Genomic DNA, 19,844 nt, shown 5'->3' with positions numbered 1-19,844 from the left:
CCCCGTGTTGTCTGTCCCCCTCTTCTGCTGGGAGCCCTGGCGCTCTGCCCCAGGTAGCAGTTTTCTAAGGCCCCTCAGCATTGCCCTGGGTTACAAACGTCAAAGCAAAGACGAGGATTTTTCAGTATTTTTTATTAATCTTTTTATAAAAATGAAGGCAAACCCTCTCCTGTGCTGCGTAGGATGGCCACACGTGGCTGTTTGTCTTCTGCTTTGACTGAGAATCCTCAGCAGAAGTTGGCAGCAGCGCTGGGGCCAAGGGCAGGGCTGTGCTCTGCTGTACCCATCCCACTCCCCCCATCCCCCATTGCTGTGCTCACCCCCTGCACACACCAACTAGAGCTCGGTTTCTTTTGACTTGAACAGCTCCTCTTTAGCGAACCCCTGACGTTTGTTTATGCAAATAAAACACAATAAAATGAGTAGGTGTAACGGCTTCGTTCTGTGTTTCAGTATGTCTGCCTCGGCCCCAGCAGCCCAGCCCTCCTGCCTGTGCTTTTGGCAGCCCTCTGCTTTATTCTGGCACTAAACCTCTGTGCCCATCAGCTGTGAAGGACTGCATTGGTCACCGCCTTTTGCTGCTGCAGCTCAGGGAAGGTTTTTCCACTGCTCTCACTCCAGAGGAAAGGAACACTGCTGTGCCTGGTGTGAGGTGATGCTGCCCTGGGTTTGCGGTCTGTGTTTTCCTTCCCGTTGGAATTTGAGCCCTTAAACCAACATGGGACAAAAGGTGCTCAGTGTTCGCTGCTCCTTCAGCCTCGTGGAGCAGCCTGGGGAGGAAACGGCTCCTCCCACTGCTGGTAGTTTGGCACGGGGGTTTGGGCTGCAGCTGCATCGGCTCCTTTTCCATGGGTTCGATGCCACCCAACTCAAAAGGCCTTCATCTGCAGGAGCATTCGCTGCTGCAGTGCAGAAGCCCTCCCTGTCCCTCTGCTGCTCTGTGGCCTTTGTGCTCTATGCAGCCTCAGATGCTGTGTGCTCAAGGTTGGGGCTCTGAGTTCTGCTGTGTCCAGCAATGAAGCTGAGAGTCACAGCTGGGGGAGTGCAGGGCCCCGACAGCCCCATTGCTGGCTGGGAGCAGAGCAGGGAGCCGTGCCTCTTCCTCCTCCTCCTCACCACCCCCACACCATTTCCCATCCCCAGCCCTCGGCACAGTTTGGCCTCACGCCACTGGCGTGGGACTGGGAGAACATCTGGAAAACATCTGGATCCGGCGGGGCCAGGCTGGGAAGGAGCTATTTTTGTAGATGTGGAGGGAGGGGCAGCTGGGCTGGGAGCAGCACGGACTGGGGGGAACGTGAGCAGCTCTGAGCCCACCGGGAAACAGCCGGCACTGTGCTGGGTGGTGCCGGAAAGGCCAAAGACAGCGGGCATGGAAACAGGAATGGGAACCAGGCAGGAGGGCACCATGCTGGGGGCAGCACCCACAGCCCTGTGCTCATCCATGGGGCTGCTGGGCCCCCGCCCGGCTTCGTACCAATGGCTCAAAGTGCATCGTGTCCCACAGCGGTGGGGTGAGGGAACTCCGTGGGTGCCGCCCCGCTCCGGGTGGGTTCCCGTTGCCCATGGCCCCCCTCAGTAGTAATGCCCGCGGCCCAAAGTGCCGGCACCCAGCAGGTCGGGCTGCCCGTTGCGCCAGATCTCTCGGATGATCCGCTCACGCTCCTCCAGGCGCTGCGCCCGCTCCAACTCCTCTGCCGATGCGAAGACGTTGATGGGTGCAGCGCCGTCCCCGGGGCCGTGGCACTCTAATGGGATCTCGGTCATCGGCAGCAGCGACTCGGAAGCGGCGCGGTCCACCGTGTCCTCCTCTTCATCCTCATCATCCTCATCGTCCTCGCTGAGGTCGGGCCGGGCTGCGTGCTGTGTGCGGGGCCGGCAGGAGATGCGCAGCAGCAGCAGGCACAGCGTCAGCACCAGCCCGAAGCAGACGCCCAGCACGAAGTACAGCCCGAAGCTCTCAGGGTTGGCTGCACAGGATTGGAACAGCGGGGCTGAGCGGGTGGATGGGAGCTGAGGTGACCCCAAGGTCCCCACTGGGGACGCCCCCCACGTCCTCACCTCGGATGTGTGCGTACGCAGCCATGCTGTTGCTCAGCAGCTCCATGTTCTGCTTGCGGCTCTCCATGGCTGCGCTCAGGGCCCCTGGGAACAGCGCATGTGGGGCATCTGTGGGACATGGGGTGAGCGGGGCACGGTGCTGAGCCCCGCTGGGTGCTGAGCACACGGTCCCACTCCCACCCCCCCTCTGCCCTTCCTGCAGGGCTGGGCAGGATGTGGTTCCTGCAGGACCCAGTGCCAAGCTGTACCGGGATGGGCCTTCCGCCGTGGGACACAACCCTGATGACAGGACCTGGGGCTGAGCACTGAGCAGAGCTGTGCTCCTCACTCCAGGACTCCCTGGCTCAGCCCAGCGCTCCTCCCAGCTTACCACAAGCCTCGGCTATTTGTCTTGGGACATGGGGACAAGGACAGGGCTGTAGGGCAAAGGCCAGCAGTGGGATGAACAGAGGGAGGGACTGGGGCGGGCATTGACCCCGTGCTGCCATGGGACAAAGTGCTGAACTTCCTATGGGAAAGTCCTGGGAGGGGACACCGGGTGTCACAGACCCACCTTCTCCTGCCCAGCACAGCCCCAGAGCCCCCCTGCAATCCCCCCTGGTGCTGGTGTGGGGCTGGAGCCAGGCTATGGGGCCGTGCTATGGGGTGGAGGCAATACAGTGCTCAGGCCCTGGCAGAAGGAAGCTCTCAATTCCCAGAAACGTCTCCACGGACAGAGGAATGAGGAAAGAAATGCAGAAAATGTGACACATCAGCAGAACCGTCTCTGGACAGTCCAGTGCTGCATGCAGTGGGGCCAGGCAGAATGAGATGGTGGGGATACCCCAGAACAGGGCTGTCGGGGTGCCCAGGAAGATCCCAGTGCCCTCTGTGCAGAGCAGCCCCCACTGCTGAGCCCTGTGGGGTGGAGAGGCACAGCCCTGCCATGGGATTCTGGAGCAGAAAACTGCTATAAGACCACCACGGTGCCAGCCCTGAGGCCACTGCCCAAGCAGGGGTCAGGGCCTGGGGCTGCAGCAGCCATGAGGAAGGGGACAGATGCCCTGAGCCCCCCTGAAGCAGCGCCACTGGGACAGCCCCACAGCACCCAGCACCCAGCGTTGTGGTCCCCAAACCCTGTGTCCCCAGTCACGCACTGAGCACCGCGCCTGCTGGACACAAATGCTACGAATTCAGCCTCCCCACATCCCCACGCTCTGCATCCCCCAGCACTGACTTGTATCCCCAAGCACGGAGCCCTGCAGCCCTCAGCGCTGCGTCCCCAAGCACGGAGCACAGCGTCCTCACTGCCCACATCCCCAACATCACCCTCCCCGGGTAGGGGACACCACGGAGCCGTTACCTTTGGGGTGTGCAGACACAAGGTGCCCCATCAGCCCACCACCCCACAGCCCACGCTGCACTCACCGGGACGGCAGCGGAGCCTCCGCACTTTGGCTGTGGAGAGACGAGAGAGAAAGGTCTGTTTAGCATTAACGCCGCAGCAACAGGAAATAGTTCGGAGGAGGCTGGCGGTCAGCACTCCCTGCTGGAGCCAATGGCAGCTCCGTCCCACTCCCCTGGGATGCACAGAACAGAGCCTGGCAGCCTTGTCCTATTCCCAGCCATAGGCCCAGTCCCATCCCAATCCCATCTGCTGCTCAGGGTGTGTTTGGGAGGCACCGCTGCACAGCACAGCGGGGACCCCATACAGTGCTGGAGCTCCCCTACACAGAGCCTTGGGGTTGAGGGGCACCTCCTGTGCTGCTCTGTGAGGCTGAGGTTCCCTCCACCATAAACACAGCGAAATGCCCACCCCTTCTTGCAAGAATGAGGGTCTCCTTACCTGCACATCCCTGCAGCACTGAGCGGTAGGACGAACTGCACGAAATCCTTCAGCCACAAACCACTGCTGCGGGGCCATCCTGAGCCCCAGGGCTCCCCGCACTCCACGCTCTGGCTCTTCCATCACCATTCTGCTCCACAGCAATCGCACCCACACCGCTGCTCCTCCCACAGGACTGCAGCACAGCAGTGAGGACCCACAGCCATGCGCCCCCCCCAGCCCCACATGCATGGGGGCCCTGCATGGCTATGGGGCACAGCTCCCCCCCCCTGGGCTCACTGAGCACCTGGCTCTCAGTACCAACTTTTATTGCCGACATGCAGGAGGAGGTTCGATGTAGTACAAAAATAACATCTTTATACAAATTTTTTTTTTTTTCCTCTTTTTTTTTTTTTCTCCTTTTCCTTACAATAGGAACCTTTCCCCACAGCGTGCCAACACCGCTCCCCAGCGCACCACTCATGTCCCCCTCCCTCCCCCCCCTGGTTCCAGTCCAACTGTAGCACAGCTGTGATCCCCCGGCGATGGCACTCCGTATCACAGGCCCCAGAGTATTGCTTTGACTTTGGGAAACGGAAGAGAAAAAGAAACGGGGAGGAGAGGGGAGGGTGGTGGGGCAGGGGACAGATCCGTCAGCTCAATAAATAAGGCGAAGGCTTGAAGCTACTGGCTCAGCTGGGGGCTGCGGCGAGGGGAGCAACGCCTGCTGCTCCAGCCATGAGCAGGCAGCAGCCCCACGAGGGGCAAGAGAAGGCAATGCTACACCTGAGCTGCTGCTCACCCCACTGGAGCACAGAGCTCGGGTGGATGATGGGGGGCAGCTCGTTCACATTATAACCCATATATTAGATCTGTACCACAACTGAAGTGTGAAAATGCTAGGTCAGAATTAATGCAACTTTAACTGCACCTCGGATAAGCTACAGGAAAAAAAAAAATAAAGGTTAAATCGTGTATTCTTAATGAAAACTAAAAGAGCTGGGGGAGAGGGAGAAGGCCACGCAGGGCTGAGTGCTGTGCAGCCCCCAATCAACCACGGGCACAGGGGGGGGATGGTCTGCACAGCCATGGCCTGCAGTCACTCTTCCCATCCCTGTGCCACCGTTGAGGGCTGTTGGTGATGGACTGCTGGGTGATGGGGGGCTGTTGGTCCTCCCACCCACACACACCACCACCCAGGGCAGTGCAGCAACACCAGGGGGCACGGTAAGAACAGAAAAAGATTCGATGCAGATGGGGGGGGGGGGAAGTGGGAGGCTTCAGGAAATTCTTACTTTCAAGAAACCCGGATAAATCTAAGCTTATTCAAACCATATGGAGCGAATGCAATCGGTCGACTCTCCATGCTACACAGCCGCAAACTCTCGTGCCAGCAAGCCAGCTTCACCCTGGGAGTCTCCTTCCCCACGGGCTTTGCTCGGTCCAGAGAACAGCACGGTTAAAAAGACAAGAGAGGTAGATTACAGTCGTGATTAGAAGCAGATTAGTCACCTAGGCTTCGATTTAAAAACAGAGATTCCAGAAGACGCCAAGAGGCCGCTGCTTCCAAAAGGAGCTTCGTGAAAAAGTCTTCTCCCTCCAGAGTGTGTCCCCGAGCAGAGCTCAGAACTGCTACATGATTCTCCGTCGTGGGACACCGGTATTGCTGCTGGGCTGCAGTGTGGGAGCGGGCTGCAGGGCGTGCTCTGCTCCCAGAGGTGTGGAAGCTACTTCCGCAGGTAGCGCTGGGCCAGGATGGCCGCATCCAGAGGGTTCATGGGCTGCGCATCGTGGCCCAGGCGGCGCACGGGGGGGATGTTCCCAAACTGTCGCTTCTGCAGGAAGCTCTTGGCCTCGTGCAAAGTGTTCTTCTCCTCGGCCAGGAGCAGCTGCTGCCTCATGTAGTTCTCGAACTCGTACTGCGAGCATTCCTCCGTCACCTTCGCCTGCGGGAGAGGCAGCCCATCAGAGTGCAGCACTGCTCACAGAGCTCGCCCTGCACAGCCCTGAGCCCCCGTGGGTTGGTGGCACACACACACACACACACACACACACACACACACACTCAGGTACCTCCTGTGAGTGTTCAGGGTTGGCCACCTGGTCATCAATGTCCGGCACCACCTGCAAAGGACCGCTCAGCGATGACATGGACTGCCTGCAGGGAGAGTGCACCATTAGGAACCCGCTGCGCAGCCACGCTACCTCCCCCCCTCCTCCCTCCCCTCACACACCCCCAGGGTTTTGCTTTTTGTTTTTAGACAGGATGTGGAACTAACGCCTTGCATAGGTGGGAGAGAAAACAGCCACAGCTCCAAAAATCACAGGCTGAGCAGCTGACTCAACAGGCAGAACAAGAACTTGGCCTGGGTGCGCTGCTCGGAGCAGACAGAAGGTCACAAGGGCTGGGGAGAGGGCTGCACAAATCACACACTGTCGGGATGAGTTTCTGCCAGAGCTCCTGGAACCTCTCTGGCTGTTGGTCCGTGCCAGTCCTGGCACTAGATTTATCCTTAAAAGGCCTCTCACCCTGCAATGTAGTGTGCTCCTCTGCAGCAGTGTCTCCTGCTCTTCTCTTCTTGGAGATCTGCTTGCTTACACTTAGGGGCAGTGCAGAGCCCCTCATGAGCTTACAGGAAGAGTCTAGATTTGGCTGCATGTACACATGTGATATTCCTGACCGCTCACATTTAAGAGTCAAATCTGGGGTGAGCTGGGGAGCACAGCAACAAAAGCCCTCCTGCACCCAGCAGTGCTCTGTAACTCCACAGAGCGCAGTCTGTGTGACAGCATGGGCACTGACTGTGCTGGCTACACCCACTTGCAGCCCCCAGAGCCTCACAACACAGGATTTAATGCTTTTCTGCTGCTCCCACAGTGCATCTTCTGGTGCCCTGTGCTTGGCAGCAGCCTGCTGACCACAGCTGCTGTAACACAGCTCGAGGACCACATCCTCTGCAACATACCACGATGCTATGATGGAGCTGAGAGAATCCAGCACTTCAGAAGCCGTCAGGCGCTGCTGCGGATCCAAGACGAGCAGTTTTCGGATCAAGCACACAGTGTTCTCTGAGACCCGACCATCCCTGGGGAGAGAACACGTGGTGAGGCTGGGTCTGAGGTGGGCACTGCCAGCAGCAGGAGCGTGGGTCAGAGCTACAAGAGCTCTGAGCCAAGAGAGACAGAATTAACCCGGAGCTGAATCCCCAGCCCTGCAGCACGATGCCTTCCTCGCCCTTACAGCACGTCCCAGCTTTGCTGCTGCTTCCCAGCTCTCTCCTGCAGCCTTTGCACTCGCATCAGCTGTGATCCTCAGGGGTTGGGGCTGAGCCCACCTGTGGGGGAAGGGGATAAAGGTGGTACTCACTCAGGGATGGTGTACTCGGCAGCCTTGATTTTGCGGAAGAGCTCCTGAGGTATGCTGTCATAGAAGGGGAACTGGCCATAGAGCATGGTGAAGAGCACGACGCCCAGCGCCCACATGTCGCTGGGTTTGCCACGGTACGGCCGACCTGCAGGGAGAGAGGAGGTGAAAGCACCAGGGTTGGTTACTCTGCAGCACATAGAGCAGCCCAGTATGTGATCCTCCCCTTTTGAAGCATTACAACCTCATACAGCAGCACTGGGCACCTGTGGAAGGTGCCAAGAAGCAGAGCACAGCTGCCAAGCCTTCCTCTACCAGGAGGGCTTTCCACACACAGCAGCTCTGATGCCATCAGAGATGAGAAGTCAGGCACACTGTGCTGCACTGACACCCAGCAGCAGGCCTGCAGGGAACCTGCTCACCTGGCAGCCATGCAGTGGATGTGCTGCTCAAACTGATCACACAGCACATCAGAAGCATGCGTGAGGCTCAGAACTTAAGCTCCAGTGCTGCACCACAGCATAGGATGGAGGGAACGACTTCCTCTGACTCACGCAGTGAGTCACTGCTGCAGCATTTGTTATTTGTACTAATTATTCTCCGCTCTATACGCGCAAATACCTCTCCCTCCTCCCCCAGCTTTTCCTGCGGTGACATTTTGGCAGCCATAAAACACAAGCCATCTCTTCACACAAGACAGCTTCTCCCAGCAACTAAAACAATGATTAATTCTCCAGGCTTTTCAGCTTCCCCTTGCACAGGAGTATTAGCAACACAGGCTCAGATTCTGCAGATGGTGAAGTCTGAGATGTCCCCAAGTAACTTCTGCCTCCGGAGGGAATCTGCAGACTGAGCCACTCTGGGGCAGTTTTGAGGCACACAGGAGCCCCACAGCAATTGCACAGAGGCCATTCAAAGCACCAGCACGAGCCATCAGATGCAGCCTGGCTGCTGACAGCAGGCCAGCAGGGCTGCATGGTACCCCAGGCTGGCAGGAAGGAGCAGCTCTGTGCACCCTTCAGACACCCTCCAGCTGAGCAGCAACTGCTCCAAACTCCTGCAAAGCAGTTGGCTTGCATCACCCATCTGGTTCCAGGGGCCTCAGGATATCCTGCAGAACAGGAAAGGCCTGCAAAAAGCATGAATTCCACCTCCCTGTCAGCCCCTGCCTCCCTTCCTGGCCTAGGAGGAGAAGGGAAGCAGCCTCAGACCTGTCTGGCAGATGGTGATGGAAGACCTCAGTTACGTTGGCTGCTGCTGCCTGTAAACCTGAGAGTGAATCTACTGGGGTGGCCTACTGGGTCTTGCACACTGAGCAGAAAAGACCAGCTCCCTCGGAAGGTATCTCCCATATAGGACTGCTTGGGAGACTGCAGACTGGTAAGGGATGACTCAAATCTTCTGCAGAGGTGTTCTCAGTGTTCTAGGCACGCAAGAGAAAGAATGGCAAGGATTCTGTGAGGGCTGCTGCCCTGCATGGCAGACTGGCACAGGAACACTAGCTGCTGATGTTCAGGTTTTAGGCAGTTTCCCATCCTAACAGGTGAGACCCTGCAGACAGACAGCTCCAAACAAAAGCAATTCTATCTGCAGTCAGTGGGAAGACTCCACAGTGTGAGCTAATGCTTAGTAACCAGAGTCTACATGGAGAGAAACTTCTAACACACGGCCCCAGCTGCAGCCACCAACACCACAGGTCAGCTCAGCTCAGCTGGATGAGAGCAAACCCAGAAGCCCAGTGCCAGCTTGAGCCACTGCTCAGCTGCTATGGGCAGCACACAGCCAGCAGGGCAGATATTACTGCTTACAGAACCTACTGCAGCAGCTGAACAGGAACCCCATCTGCTGCTGGAAGTTCCAGGCATTGAAAACAGTTAAATGCCATGAGGACATTTGGGAAAGCTGCTTTCCCTCTCCTCAGGAGCAGACAAGCTGCAGGCTAAGGACAATGCTGGCCTGATCATTTTATTTTTAAGCAACTCCTCGCAGTCAGCTCAGCAGCTGCCCACAGGGTCAGCAGATCCCTGCAGGGAACACAGAACTGCTGCAGCAACTGCAGCTCAGGCCATGCCTGGGATCAGCTGCCCTCACAGCAGGGTTAAGAGCCATAAAAAGTGAAAGATGTGTTATGCAGGGCTGTGAACTCCCAGCATGAAGGAAGCGATGCCTACCGCTGAGCACATCGGGGCTGATGTAGGCAGGGCTCCCCCGCTGGTCCTTCAGAAGGTCATCCTCACTCACCAGGTGCTTCCCCAGGCAGAAGTTTGTTATGGTTATCCGATGAGTCCTGGGAAGAAGCAGAGGGATGGGTGAACAAGGAGCACGTGCAATGAGGAAGCATCCTACACTGTAAGTACGGGTTTGCCAGCAGCAGATAATAAAATTCTCAAGGCAAAGTGAACTCATTCTAGAATTACCACCACATTTCAAGTTCCATGTCACTCAGACAGTTGGGTTCTTAACGTACAACTCACTGGACTGAGCAGAAAACCTGTCTTCTATATCCTCGAAAAAACACTGACTTCTGTATTCTTGAATAATATCACACAATGGGGATCTAAAAGCATGAATTAAGTCAGTCAAAATAACCAAGAAGTACTCCCAACACATCTAACAGACAAGTGAAATAAAACCAAGTGTGGGTTGCCAACAGAGAGTTGATTATTAAGGAGGACAGACTCGTGTTTCAGAAGTGCAAAGCTACAACTGTCAGAAGAGCTCCCTGGCTGAACAGCAACGTGGCAAAAAAAAAGGCTGATTTAGAAGACCAACTGTTCTGAAGGGCACTGAAATGTTCAGGGCTGCTTCCTTTCATTCAGTCACTCAGATGTGACCCTCACCCACCCTTCCAGACCACTCACTGCCTCACAGCCTGCAGTTGTTCCTCACCACAGCTGACAAGCAGCTCTGCCTGCAGGTATCTGCACTGCATGCTTTGCCTGCAGAAGGAGGGGAGTTCTGCAGGGATCCTTTAAAGAAGCATCCTTTACCTGCCTGCTCCTAGCAAGGAGGCATCAAACAAGCAAGCAGAAGAGATTTTTCTTAAAGTAGCTATATTAAAAAAATCTCAACATGGAGGCAACCCCACAAAGCACCACCTGCTGTGTGTGGGGTGGGGAGAGCAACAAGTTCAACCTTGGCAGGCAAAACCTGCTTGCTTTCAAATAGTATTAGGGAGGAGAAAGAGCAAAGCAAGCTGCAAACACAGAGGATCCACTTGCTTCCTACTGACTGGGAGCCTGAGGACCCAAAGCCTTCCAAGTTTTTATTCATTCCACAGTTAAAGAAAAAAAAACAGACAGTGTGAAAAGACAGATTCCACTCATTCCTAAGGCGAGTGCAAAATATTTAGCCACTAATGTAATGCTGAAGAATACAGCAGCGTATCTGAACTGGAACCAGCTTGCCATCTGAGTAACTGCACAAATAAGACACAAAAGCTGCACAAAAGCTGCAAGGAGCACCCAGCAGTGCATCCCAGCCTGGCGTCCCATGGGTGCATCTCTGTGCTGCGCTGAGCCTTGCACCAAGCAGCTGATGGGAACAAGGAAGCCACTTCAAAAGCACATCCAGACAGAAGAACTTTGTTTAGATAAGTAAATATTTTGCTGCTAGCAAAAACACAGCAGCAGAGCAGCCAGAGATTTAACAGTGCTGTGATTATAGTGCAGACTGCAGCGCTGGGAATTCCTGCAGCACAATGGGAAGTGAATTACACAAACAGAACCATTTCACATGTTTCAGTTCCTTCTTTTTTGTAAGAACCATTTCTCTCACAGGTGTCTGGATTTCTACAAAACCTCGTTTTCAGAAGCTGGAATCCAACAGGAAATGCTGACAAGAGGTCACTTAAGTGTTACAAAGACAGAACTGCCCACATCACGCTGGATTCATTGCTGCAGGTTATCTTATCTAACTCTGAACTGGATCTGTATTTTCATGCAGCTCATTTCCAAGTCCCTCAGCCTTCTCACAGAGTGCTCTCAATCTGCAATGCCTTCAGCTTTGTTCCTACAGAAACATCTGCTTCAGGGTAGGAACAACAAAGGGACTCTCCAGCACACTTACCTTTTGTTTAGCACCATGTTTCCTAGTTTCAAGTCTCTGTGCACAATATTTTTCTGTAAAATACAGAATTGTATAACATGAGCAAAGGCATTTTGGTCTGAGTTTGATGCTTACATAAAAGCACTCAGCATCTTTTTTTTTTTTTTTTTTTGAAATGAGGCTGTCTTCTTTCTCAGACTACAAAAACACAGGTGGGAAACATTCACCTTCTCAGACAATTTCTTCTAGATGTAAATTAAGGAAGGCAGAGCTGGTTCTAATATATAGCAGAACACTGAATGACAACTATGTTAAAATAACTACAACACCTGAAGTCATTCCAGTACAAATGCATGACACCAAGAAGCCTGGAACATCAGTGCCCAGGCTTAAAGGTGGAAACTCCTTTTCATAGAGCAAAGGGTCCAACAGCAGCAAAATCTATTCTTGTTGCAGGAACTCATAGTAAATAGATTGTAAACTCAACTTGAGCTTTTGAACTCAAAAGAATCAATTCTTATAATGAGATGCACCATGCTTCAAAGGGAAACAGCCTGAAGTGCCTCCTGCAGCTGATCAACCTCTGCTCTCTTCTTCAACCACCACTTTTCTGGGTTCATAACACTTCACCTGATCTGCACTGAGCCCAGCTGGCCCTTCTCCATGCTACATCACCACTGGGAAACCAAAGGAGGGGGGAAGCTCCCACGGCTTTGGGCACGAGGGCTTAAATAGAACACAGTTACTGAGACACAGCTCCATCCTTTGTAACTTTCCCACCGCCCACATGAGGAAGTTTTAAGATATCTAACATGGGAAAACCAAGTCTTCCAGCACTGAAAGGGACAGCAGAGATCTCACCTTATGTAATGCTTCCACCACTCGTACCACATCATAAAATATCACAACCGTCTCTCGCTCACTCAGCCTCTTCTCCTTAATGACATAATGCTGCAGATTGATCAGATCTGCTGTTTTGTCACTGAAATCATGAGCACAGAGACAGTCTAACACAAGGCAAATGCGCTTCTTCATTTTTCTGACCATTCTGTTGGCTTCTAGATCTTCTATAATTTCGCAAGCTCGGTCCTGCAGGGAGGCAAACACATGAGCAATGGTTCAGGCAGCTATCAGACAGAGCACCAGAAAATAAATACAGGCTGATCCCAGAATAAGTGGAAGCAATTACAGGGCTTGATCTTGGTCCCAAGTGGGGATTTCAGAGAGATGATGCATGATCTCTGCTTGAAGAAGCCAGAGAAAGTCTGTGCTTTGCTTACATGTGTACAGCAGTACTGACCCTGAGACATGCAACTTAAGGTAAAACCTAAACAAACCCTGTGGCAGCACAGACTGAACACTACGGATCATTAATAAGCAGAAAAACAGAAAAATTAGCAGATCCTTCATAACACTAAGCAGGACACAACCAAGTTGGACATTTGCTTTATTTAAGATACAGCACAGGCAGCCTGGAGTGAAAAGTCTGTTGGCAAAACGTAACCAGCATGCAAAGCAATACCAGCATCCCAGTAGTAACTCCTATCCACGAGCAGCCCTGAAGGTGTTAACAGCATGTTCACTCACTGGGAATGCTGATCAACACATTTACTGGTTTATTTTAACACACCAAAACAGTTCCTTGGCACCTTACTCCTTCTTACCAGCCATCATAAAGCAGTAGAGAGACCAGAAAACACAACCTCAGTTCTGAAGGGCGCTCTACGAGCACGAGTTAATTTGCAGGGAGTTAATAAAGCAGGGAGGCAGCCCATAAACGTCATGACACAAGGTTTACAGGCTCCAGGTGCAGTATGACAGCAGTCACTGTCAAACTGTGAGTGTCAGAGGGTGTGCTGAGCACTTGCCCAGTCTTCAGAGTTCTCATACTTCCCAAATCCCAACCTTGTTATATCATACTTAACACCCCAAAGGCCCTGCCACAAATGTGCTTGTTTGAAGCAGGGCTGAGGAATCTCAGTGTGCTAGGAACAGTCTGTGCACCAGAAGAGGGTCAGTACCAACTGCACAACACACAAAAGCAGCTCGAGCCAGTAGCAATTACCAGCATTGCCCTGAGCTGCACTGTGATCAGCTGTACCTGGAAGAGCCCATGGTGATGAACCACTCCTTCCTGATTGTGGAGCAGGGAAAGGAGAGAATACTCCGTGTGCAGCAGCATCTTGCCCTGTCGTTCTTCCTGTGTTTCTGTTCCTTTATCGCCCCTTTCTTCTAAGGTGAGAATCTTCAGGGAAAAAGAAAAAGACTTTTACAACTCCCAGGAGAAAAAAAAAAAGAAAGGAAAAACAAACGCCCCCCAAACTCTCACATTTTAGGTAATCACATGGATACTTAACACTTGGGTGTAATTACACTGGTATCTGTGCACTTGAGACAAGCCTGTCTGAACTAAGAGCTGCACAGAATGCACAGCACGAGCCTGAATAACACAAAAGAGGCTCATGTGGTTTCAGCCAATACCCCAAGAGGCCCTTCCTGCTTTGGTGCAGCACAGGAGACCAAAGGGCTCTGGGAGAGCACTGCAGAGCCCCAGGAGAACCTCAGCTCTGAGCTAAACTCCAGCCCAGAGCAATGCCTGCAGAGCTGCCCTGCTGAGGGTTTCAGCAGCCAATTCCCCCAGCTCAGCCTGCACCACATTGCACCAAGCACTGTCATGAGAGCAAGAGTTAGAGAAGAGCTGGAGCCCCTGCACTTTGCTTACCTTTAGCTGATAAAAGTCATCTGTCCCATCCTTCCTTGCCAAACACTGAACAATACTTGGCACAGGAGAGTTACCTAAACGTGGACCTAACAGCACAAAGCAAAAACAGACTTGTTTTCCTCAAGCAGCAATGACTAATTCAGGGTTACATCAGTATCCAAGTGTCACACAGTTTACATTAGCTTAAATCAAGCTACTTTTTTTTCAGGACACCAAGAGTCCTTCTGCAAGCCACGATCTAAAGACAAAAATGAAACCACTGTGGACAGTGTTTTAAGTTTTTAACTGCAGAACCATTAAGCAAGAAAGAAAAATCACACATAGCACAGCTTTGCTGTGAAATTCACATTTCTGCATGCCTGAACCATACGACTTTTACATCATACACCACCAACACCCCTGGAAACTGCTGCTATCACTCCTCCCAACCCAACCACCACCTCTGCAGGGACTCTCAGGCACATGCATCACTCCACGCTGCAGGTTAAAATGAACAGAGAACACTGTGTCAAGTCAGCTAACTGACTGCTGCTGGTTTCCAGCTGAAAATACATCATTTTTTAGCAGTTTGTGTAACTAATTCCAAACTAACAACTGCTCTAGCAGCTCTCAAAGGCAGCAGAGCAGCCTTGCCCAGGCATACATCCCCTGTAACAGTCACCACTCTGTTACTGAGCATGTTTCAGGCAAACTGAGTTAAACCTAACCCCAGAGCTCTGACCAAAAAGCTTCCTGAATTTGCTTTTAAACAAAATTTAAGAATGTAGCTTAAAAAAGAAAAAAAATAAAAATTAGGAGCAAGGGTTCATGTTTATCTTCAAAGACACACGTGCCTTGCTGTGTTGGTGCAACACATGTCCCTGGCTGACTGGCTACAGAAGCCCCACAGTGCTGCCCTGTGACACCAAGGGAGCTGCCCAGCTGTGAGGCACTAAGTTACACCTCTGCTTTGCCTTCTGTTTTCAGTTTTGCCATCAACAGCAATCTGCTGAAAACAAAAGATGGAGAAAACCCCCCTCTGCTTACCCAGTATGAAAGGGCCCGCTCTCTTGGCATTATTTCCAGAGATCCCTGTACAAAGAGCTTTTGCCTTAGTGGATGTTTCTCCAGCTCCTCTGTCTGATGCTCGCCGCTTCATCCTTGGCTCTTGAAAAGGAGAAAAGATCACATTTTGATGAGCAACTGAATTAATTTCCTTATCCTACCCCTTACTTCACACGGGAAGGCTTTTGCTTACTGATGTGCTGCTCTGCCTACTCGTCCTTCTGCAAAGGAAACAAACAAAACAAACCAAAAAAAACCCAGCAACCAACAAGTATGGCTCATTTACTGATAGAGCAGCTGTGGGCTGCAGGCTGGATGCGTGCTGAAGGTATAAATCAGCTCTGTTATTCAAAGCAACACTTCCTAGAACAGAGGTTTGAGAGACGTAGTGGGAACAAGTGAAAATAACGAGAGCTTGCTTTACAGCAAAACCCAAGTCTGTCAATTAACACATTCCAAACTAATGCTGCAGTTATCCTTTGCATGGCTGCTTCCTTCTGATTCAGCCCAGGGAGTTCTGTGCATTCATTCTAAGAGAGGTGGGGGGAGAGGAGGAACTGAGCCCAGATTCATTTTCCTCCCCTGAGCAAGTCCTAACCAAGCCCTGCTGAGCTCCCTACAAGCTTACTGCAGCAGGCTGACCAAATATTTTGGCTTGCACTTGGTTAAAAAAAGTCCCCAAGTTTCACCAAGGAAGAGAGTGACAAATCACCAGGCTGAAGGAAGCTGGGACATTCTCCCTCCGGCAGCCCCACCCTTTCTGTGGACACAGCAGTGATCTCATCGCGTTAATTAGGGAGCAATATCTGTCACCAAGGTCAGAGATAGCAGCAAAGATAAGGTGAGAAACCTTCCAGCGGATTTACACACCTGCACTGTTGGATTCCACCACGAGTTCAGATCTTTGAGCAAGAACTCTTCCCCCTCCCTGCTCCCCATCACCCCCAGCCCAATGCTCCCCACAGCCCTGAGCCAAGGTGTGAGCAGCCCTGTGAGATCCTCTGCTCCCTGCTGGCAACGTGTGAGTAAAATTTCCACTGGAGAAACCCCACTGCACAGAAACTCTGAGATAATGAGTGTTGTGCAATGGGAGCCGGGTAGGAACCTCTGGTGCAAACTGTGTTATGGTAAACAAAATAATTGAAGGACTCACGTAGTTCAGCATCAACTGTATCTTCACTCTTCTCCCAAACTAGGTTTTCCAGCGTCTCAGCAGACAGGAGTCCTCACCTCGGAGAAGCCTGGCTGGTTGGAAGGTCGAGGGCTCTGCAACATGAAATGAGATGCAGCTGATGCTATGGGCACAAGTGTGTTCCTGTATCGCCCTCCCCGCCTGCAGCAGCACCAGCACTGCTGTGACAGAGCCTTCACTGCTGGGAGGAATTGCTAAAGCATCACAGGAGCTGGTTCTTAAAGTTTGGACTTGAACAGAATCATTTTGGGAAGAGGCTCAGAACGATACATTGAGTTTTTACAAATTCTCACTGCAAGCAGATTCCTCTTTACAACTTTTGGGTTCACTTCAAACACACCAACAGTCAGCACTGCCTAACAGTTCACACAGTCCCATTAAAAGGATAAATTTAGGATTGAAATCTGATGCTCCAGAACCAGGCCTACACCATCTACACCCCCCCAAGCACACCTACACCCCCCCCCAGGCACATCAGCCCACAGAACCCAAGGGGCTCCAGGAGTCCCAGCAGACACAGAGCATGCAAAGTGCTTTAAGTGGAGGTCATGGAGCAAAGGAAGAGCAGTGGGGCAGCTGCTGTGAGATAGCAGAGCTGTTCCCTTTCCTGCATGTTGTGTAACCCCAATTAGAGCAGGGAAACTGGTCAAAGGGCCACAGCTTCATTGTGCAAGATCCTGCTGTGCTGCAGCAGGCTGGTATGGGGCTGGAAGGAGTACTGTGAGCAGGGGTGTAAGGCACTAAATGTAGAAGCCACAAATGCAGAGCAGGAGGTTTCCTCCTGCTGAGCCAGCTGCTGCTTTCTGCCCACAAATCCATCTCATCCTGATACAAAGCTCTCACTTCAAGGGGCTCCCCTGCCAGCAGCACGTGCAACACAAAGCTGGTGCTGCACAGACACAAACAGCTGCGTTGCATCCAGCAAGAAGCAGCTCCACAGAAGTCTGGGCTTAGGATTGCTCCAGGCTGTGAGTGGAGACACCTCAAGGCAGGAGCAACACGCTGGGACCCAGCTGCCCATTGCCCCACAGCTCAAAGCACAGCAAGGGATCACAGCACGCTGAATTCCTCCTCAAACACGATGGGCACAGAGCAAACGGGCAGCACAGGCATCAATCCTGTTGCAATGGAGTGATCCCAAAACAGAGATGTGCTGCGTGGAGGAGCAGCTCTGTGCCCACACGCAGCCTCACACTGCTGGGCTTTCCTAGCTCTTACTACTGCAAAAAAAAACCCCACCAAGCCCAACCTATCCCAACACCAGCAAAATCCATCTCAACTCAGCGTATCCAAAACTCCACCAAAGAGCCAGAATGAGATCCCTCCCAGCAGGACCATGGATGCTCACACGGTGGTTCCCCACCCCCCCCAGCGCAGGAACTGCTCACACCCCCGCTCCACCATCTGTGACACCAGCAGGCTCAGACAATGAGGCTGCAAGTCTAACACAGGAATTCATCGCTGACTTCTGGTGCAGAGCATGCACTGCATCAAAACCTTACTGGGGAAGTGCACTCAGAGCTTCCTACTGCATCGTGACTTCAATAGAACTGTTAATCAAATAATTTTAGAGGTCCAGATCTAATGTCTTTTAATTAGGTAGCTTAAGGAAATTGACTAATTCCTGAACTGCCACGCAATGTTCCAGTGCCCAGCACAGCAACAAAGGAAAGCAAGTGGAGGAGGCTGCCCTGTGCATCTCAGAGCAAGGAACAAGCGGGTCCTGCAGTCCGGCCGCCTCCGTTAAGAGCAGGAGCTGAAAAAATAGTACCTTTGGGGTGTGAACAGGATTACTCAGCACCGCAGAAACTAGTTAAGGAACTGGAACAGCTGACACAACCTCAGCGGTGCTTTCTGCTGCTTTATCTCACAGGGGCACAAAGTGAGTTTGTCTGTGCTTACAATTTCTGGGGTGGTGAGTGAATGCCAAAGGCCAAGGTGCAGTCCTACCGAGGAGCTGATCTCTGCAAGGAAGGAAATGGGGTGACAGAGAGGAGACAGGACAGCGCTGGGGCAGTGGCACATAACAGAGCTCAGCGGTGTCTGTTGGACAGCTTTGGGTTTTTTGGGATCCCAACACTGCAACATTTGGTACAGAGCTGGAAAGAACACCAAAAGCTATGGAAGTTCAGCAATTCTGCAGTAGCAATACAAATAATTAAAGAAAAAGTCCTCTGGATGACTCAGAGCCACAACCAAACTGTGTGCTGTGCCCTGAGCCCTTCCGGGAAGAGCCGCCTTCTCCAGAGCACACAGCAGCCCTGAGTCACTGATTTCTTGGAAACACGGAGCCCATTGAGCTCCTTCCCCCTGCACCAAGCGAGCACAGAGCTGGACTCACTGCACCCCAACCACAGCACTCAGAGCCCTGGGCACAGGCAGTGCTGGGGACGCACCACTGCCCTGCAGGGACAACGCCACTTCCATGAGCAGAACCACTCAGGGGGAGGAAATCCCTTCCCAACCCCAGCAGGGAGCTCCAAAGCGCAGGATTCCAGCGCCGTGACCACAAGCTGGCAGCAGGCTGGGCTGCTCCAAACCCTTCTGATGCATCAACACAAGGGCTCGCCAAGGACTCACGGCTGGGAGTTCCCTGCTGGGTCACACAAACACCGATTCCAGCATCATCCCTCCACATCTCTGTGCAGCCCCACGTCCTGGGTGCAGGGGGGAGAGGCGTGTTGGGAGCGGCGTGTTGCTCTGGGGATTATTTTCGTTTACAGCTGACGTTGCTAGGTGCATGGCACAGCCATCCATCAGCACAGCAGGACTTTCCTCACACACACATACACACACATCAGCGTGTGACTCACACGTGCTGACACTTTTACAGCAAGGTGTGGTTGCTGCTAACAATGCCCCACTCATCAGCCCCAACCAGATAGGGAGAAACACAGACACGTCACCCACACGGGTAAATCCTTACCACCACGTGAATGTTACTATTGTTTGCAGCGTGAAAGTACATTGATAGATGGTGTAAGTTTAAAAAAAAAAATAAAAATGAAAGCAAAAATTGCTAACCAAACTGGGCTATTTCATATTGAAAGTGACAGCAGCTGGAGAGCACCCGGGCACAATCCCAATCCGAATGAGAGCAGTGCAGGAATGCAGAGCCGTGCTGTGCCTCTGAACTCAGCGCTCAGCTCGCAGGCTGAGCACAGCTCGGGCAGAACCGCAGGGCTGTCCTTCAACTGCATTAAGCGCCTACGGGGCACCTCTGCGAGGCTTCAGGAGGAGACGATTCCGTAATGCCGCGGGGATTAGAAGCAGCCCCTGCTGGACGCGCTAATGAGCTCTGAGGTCTTTTCCAACCTTAATGATTCCGCGATCTGGCTTTTGCTCACCGCCTGCACGGAGCTTTCACCGGGACCGACAGCTCGGCCAGGGGACGGGCAGCGCTAAGGGACGCTGCGCTGCAAGAGCTGCTGGAAAACGCTGGGAAGAAGGTTCCCACAGCGAGAAAAAGTCACCGCAGCACTGAGCGCGGCCACGGCGCGGAGCTCAGGCGGCTCTGAGACCCCCGGGCCGCCCTCAGAGCGGAGCTGCGGAACGGCCGTGCGGAGCGGCGACGAGTCGAGCGGATCGCACACAGCGCCGCTCCGCACCG

The 19,844-nt window shown here is 53.0% G+C and overlaps 2 protein-coding genes across 5 annotated transcripts; both read right to left on the bottom strand.

Moving 5' to 3' along the window:
- Positions 1-115: 115 nt before the first annotated feature.
- EVA1B (eva-1 homolog B) lies at positions 116-3,587 on the bottom strand. 4 transcript variants are annotated; one of them, XM_031594881.2, is made up of 3 exons: positions 3,469-3,587; positions 2,062-2,169; positions 116-1,970 (listed from the first exon to the last, which is right to left on the bottom strand). In XM_031594881.2, exons 2-3 carry the CDS (start codon positions 2,126-2,128, stop codon positions 1,576-1,578), a joined length of 462 nt encoding a protein of 153 aa, XP_031450741.1. In that variant the 5' UTR covers positions 2,129-2,169; positions 3,469-3,587; the 3' UTR covers positions 116-1,575. The 4 variants fall into 4 exon arrangements, with proteins under 4 accessions (XP_031450741.1, XP_031450742.1, XP_089980019.1 ...); XM_031594882.2 differs by having other exon boundaries at positions 2,062-2,145; positions 3,469-3,537; XM_090123893.1 differs by lacking the exon at positions 3,469-3,587 and adding an exon at positions 3,404-3,422 and having other exon boundaries at positions 2,062-2,145.
- Positions 3,481-16,308, bottom strand: STK40 (serine/threonine kinase 40). The gene is made up of 12 exons (XM_031594875.2): positions 16,196-16,308; positions 15,025-15,144; positions 13,999-14,084; positions 13,378-13,521; positions 12,138-12,365; positions 11,298-11,350; positions 9,401-9,516; positions 7,233-7,377; positions 6,832-6,951; positions 5,939-6,023; positions 3,887-5,811; positions 3,481-3,498 (listed from the first exon to the last, which is right to left on the bottom strand). Exons 2-11 carry the CDS (start codon positions 15,134-15,136, stop codon positions 5,593-5,595), a joined length of 1,308 nt encoding a protein of 435 aa, XP_031450735.1. The 5' UTR covers positions 15,137-15,144; positions 16,196-16,308; the 3' UTR covers positions 3,481-3,498; positions 3,887-5,592.
- Positions 16,309-19,844: the final 3,536 nt, after the last annotated feature.

Source organism: Phasianus colchicus, chromosome 24 (genome assembly GCF_987193195.1).
Source record: "Phasianus colchicus chromosome 24, bPhaCol1.hap1.1, whole genome shotgun sequence".
NCBI lineage: Eukaryota > Metazoa > Chordata > Aves > Galliformes > Phasianidae > Phasianus > Phasianus colchicus.
The sequence above is the reverse complement of the archived record's forward strand: the minus strand, read 5'-3'. Positions and strand labels throughout refer to the sequence as shown.

Coding starts and splice junctions, on each gene's coding strand:
- EVA1B (XM_031594881.2), bottom strand. CDS start 2,128: ATGGAGAGCCGCAAGCAGAACATGGAGCTGCTGAGCAACAGCATGGCT. Junction 1,971..2,061: donor TGCGTACGCACACATCCGAG/GTGAGGACGTGG, acceptor AATCCTGTGCAG/CCAACCCTGAGAGCTTCGGG.
- STK40 (XM_031594875.2), bottom strand. CDS start 15,136: ATGAAGCGGCGAGCATCAGACAGAGGAGCTGGAGAAACATCCACTAAG. Junction 9,517..11,297: donor AACATGGTGCTAAACAAAAG/GTAAGTGTGCTG, acceptor GCTTCTTCCCAG/GACTCATCGGATAACCATAA. Junction 5,812..5,938: donor ACCCTGAACACTCACAGGAG/GTACCTGAGTGT, acceptor CCTCTCCCGCAG/GCGAAGGTGACGGAGGAATG.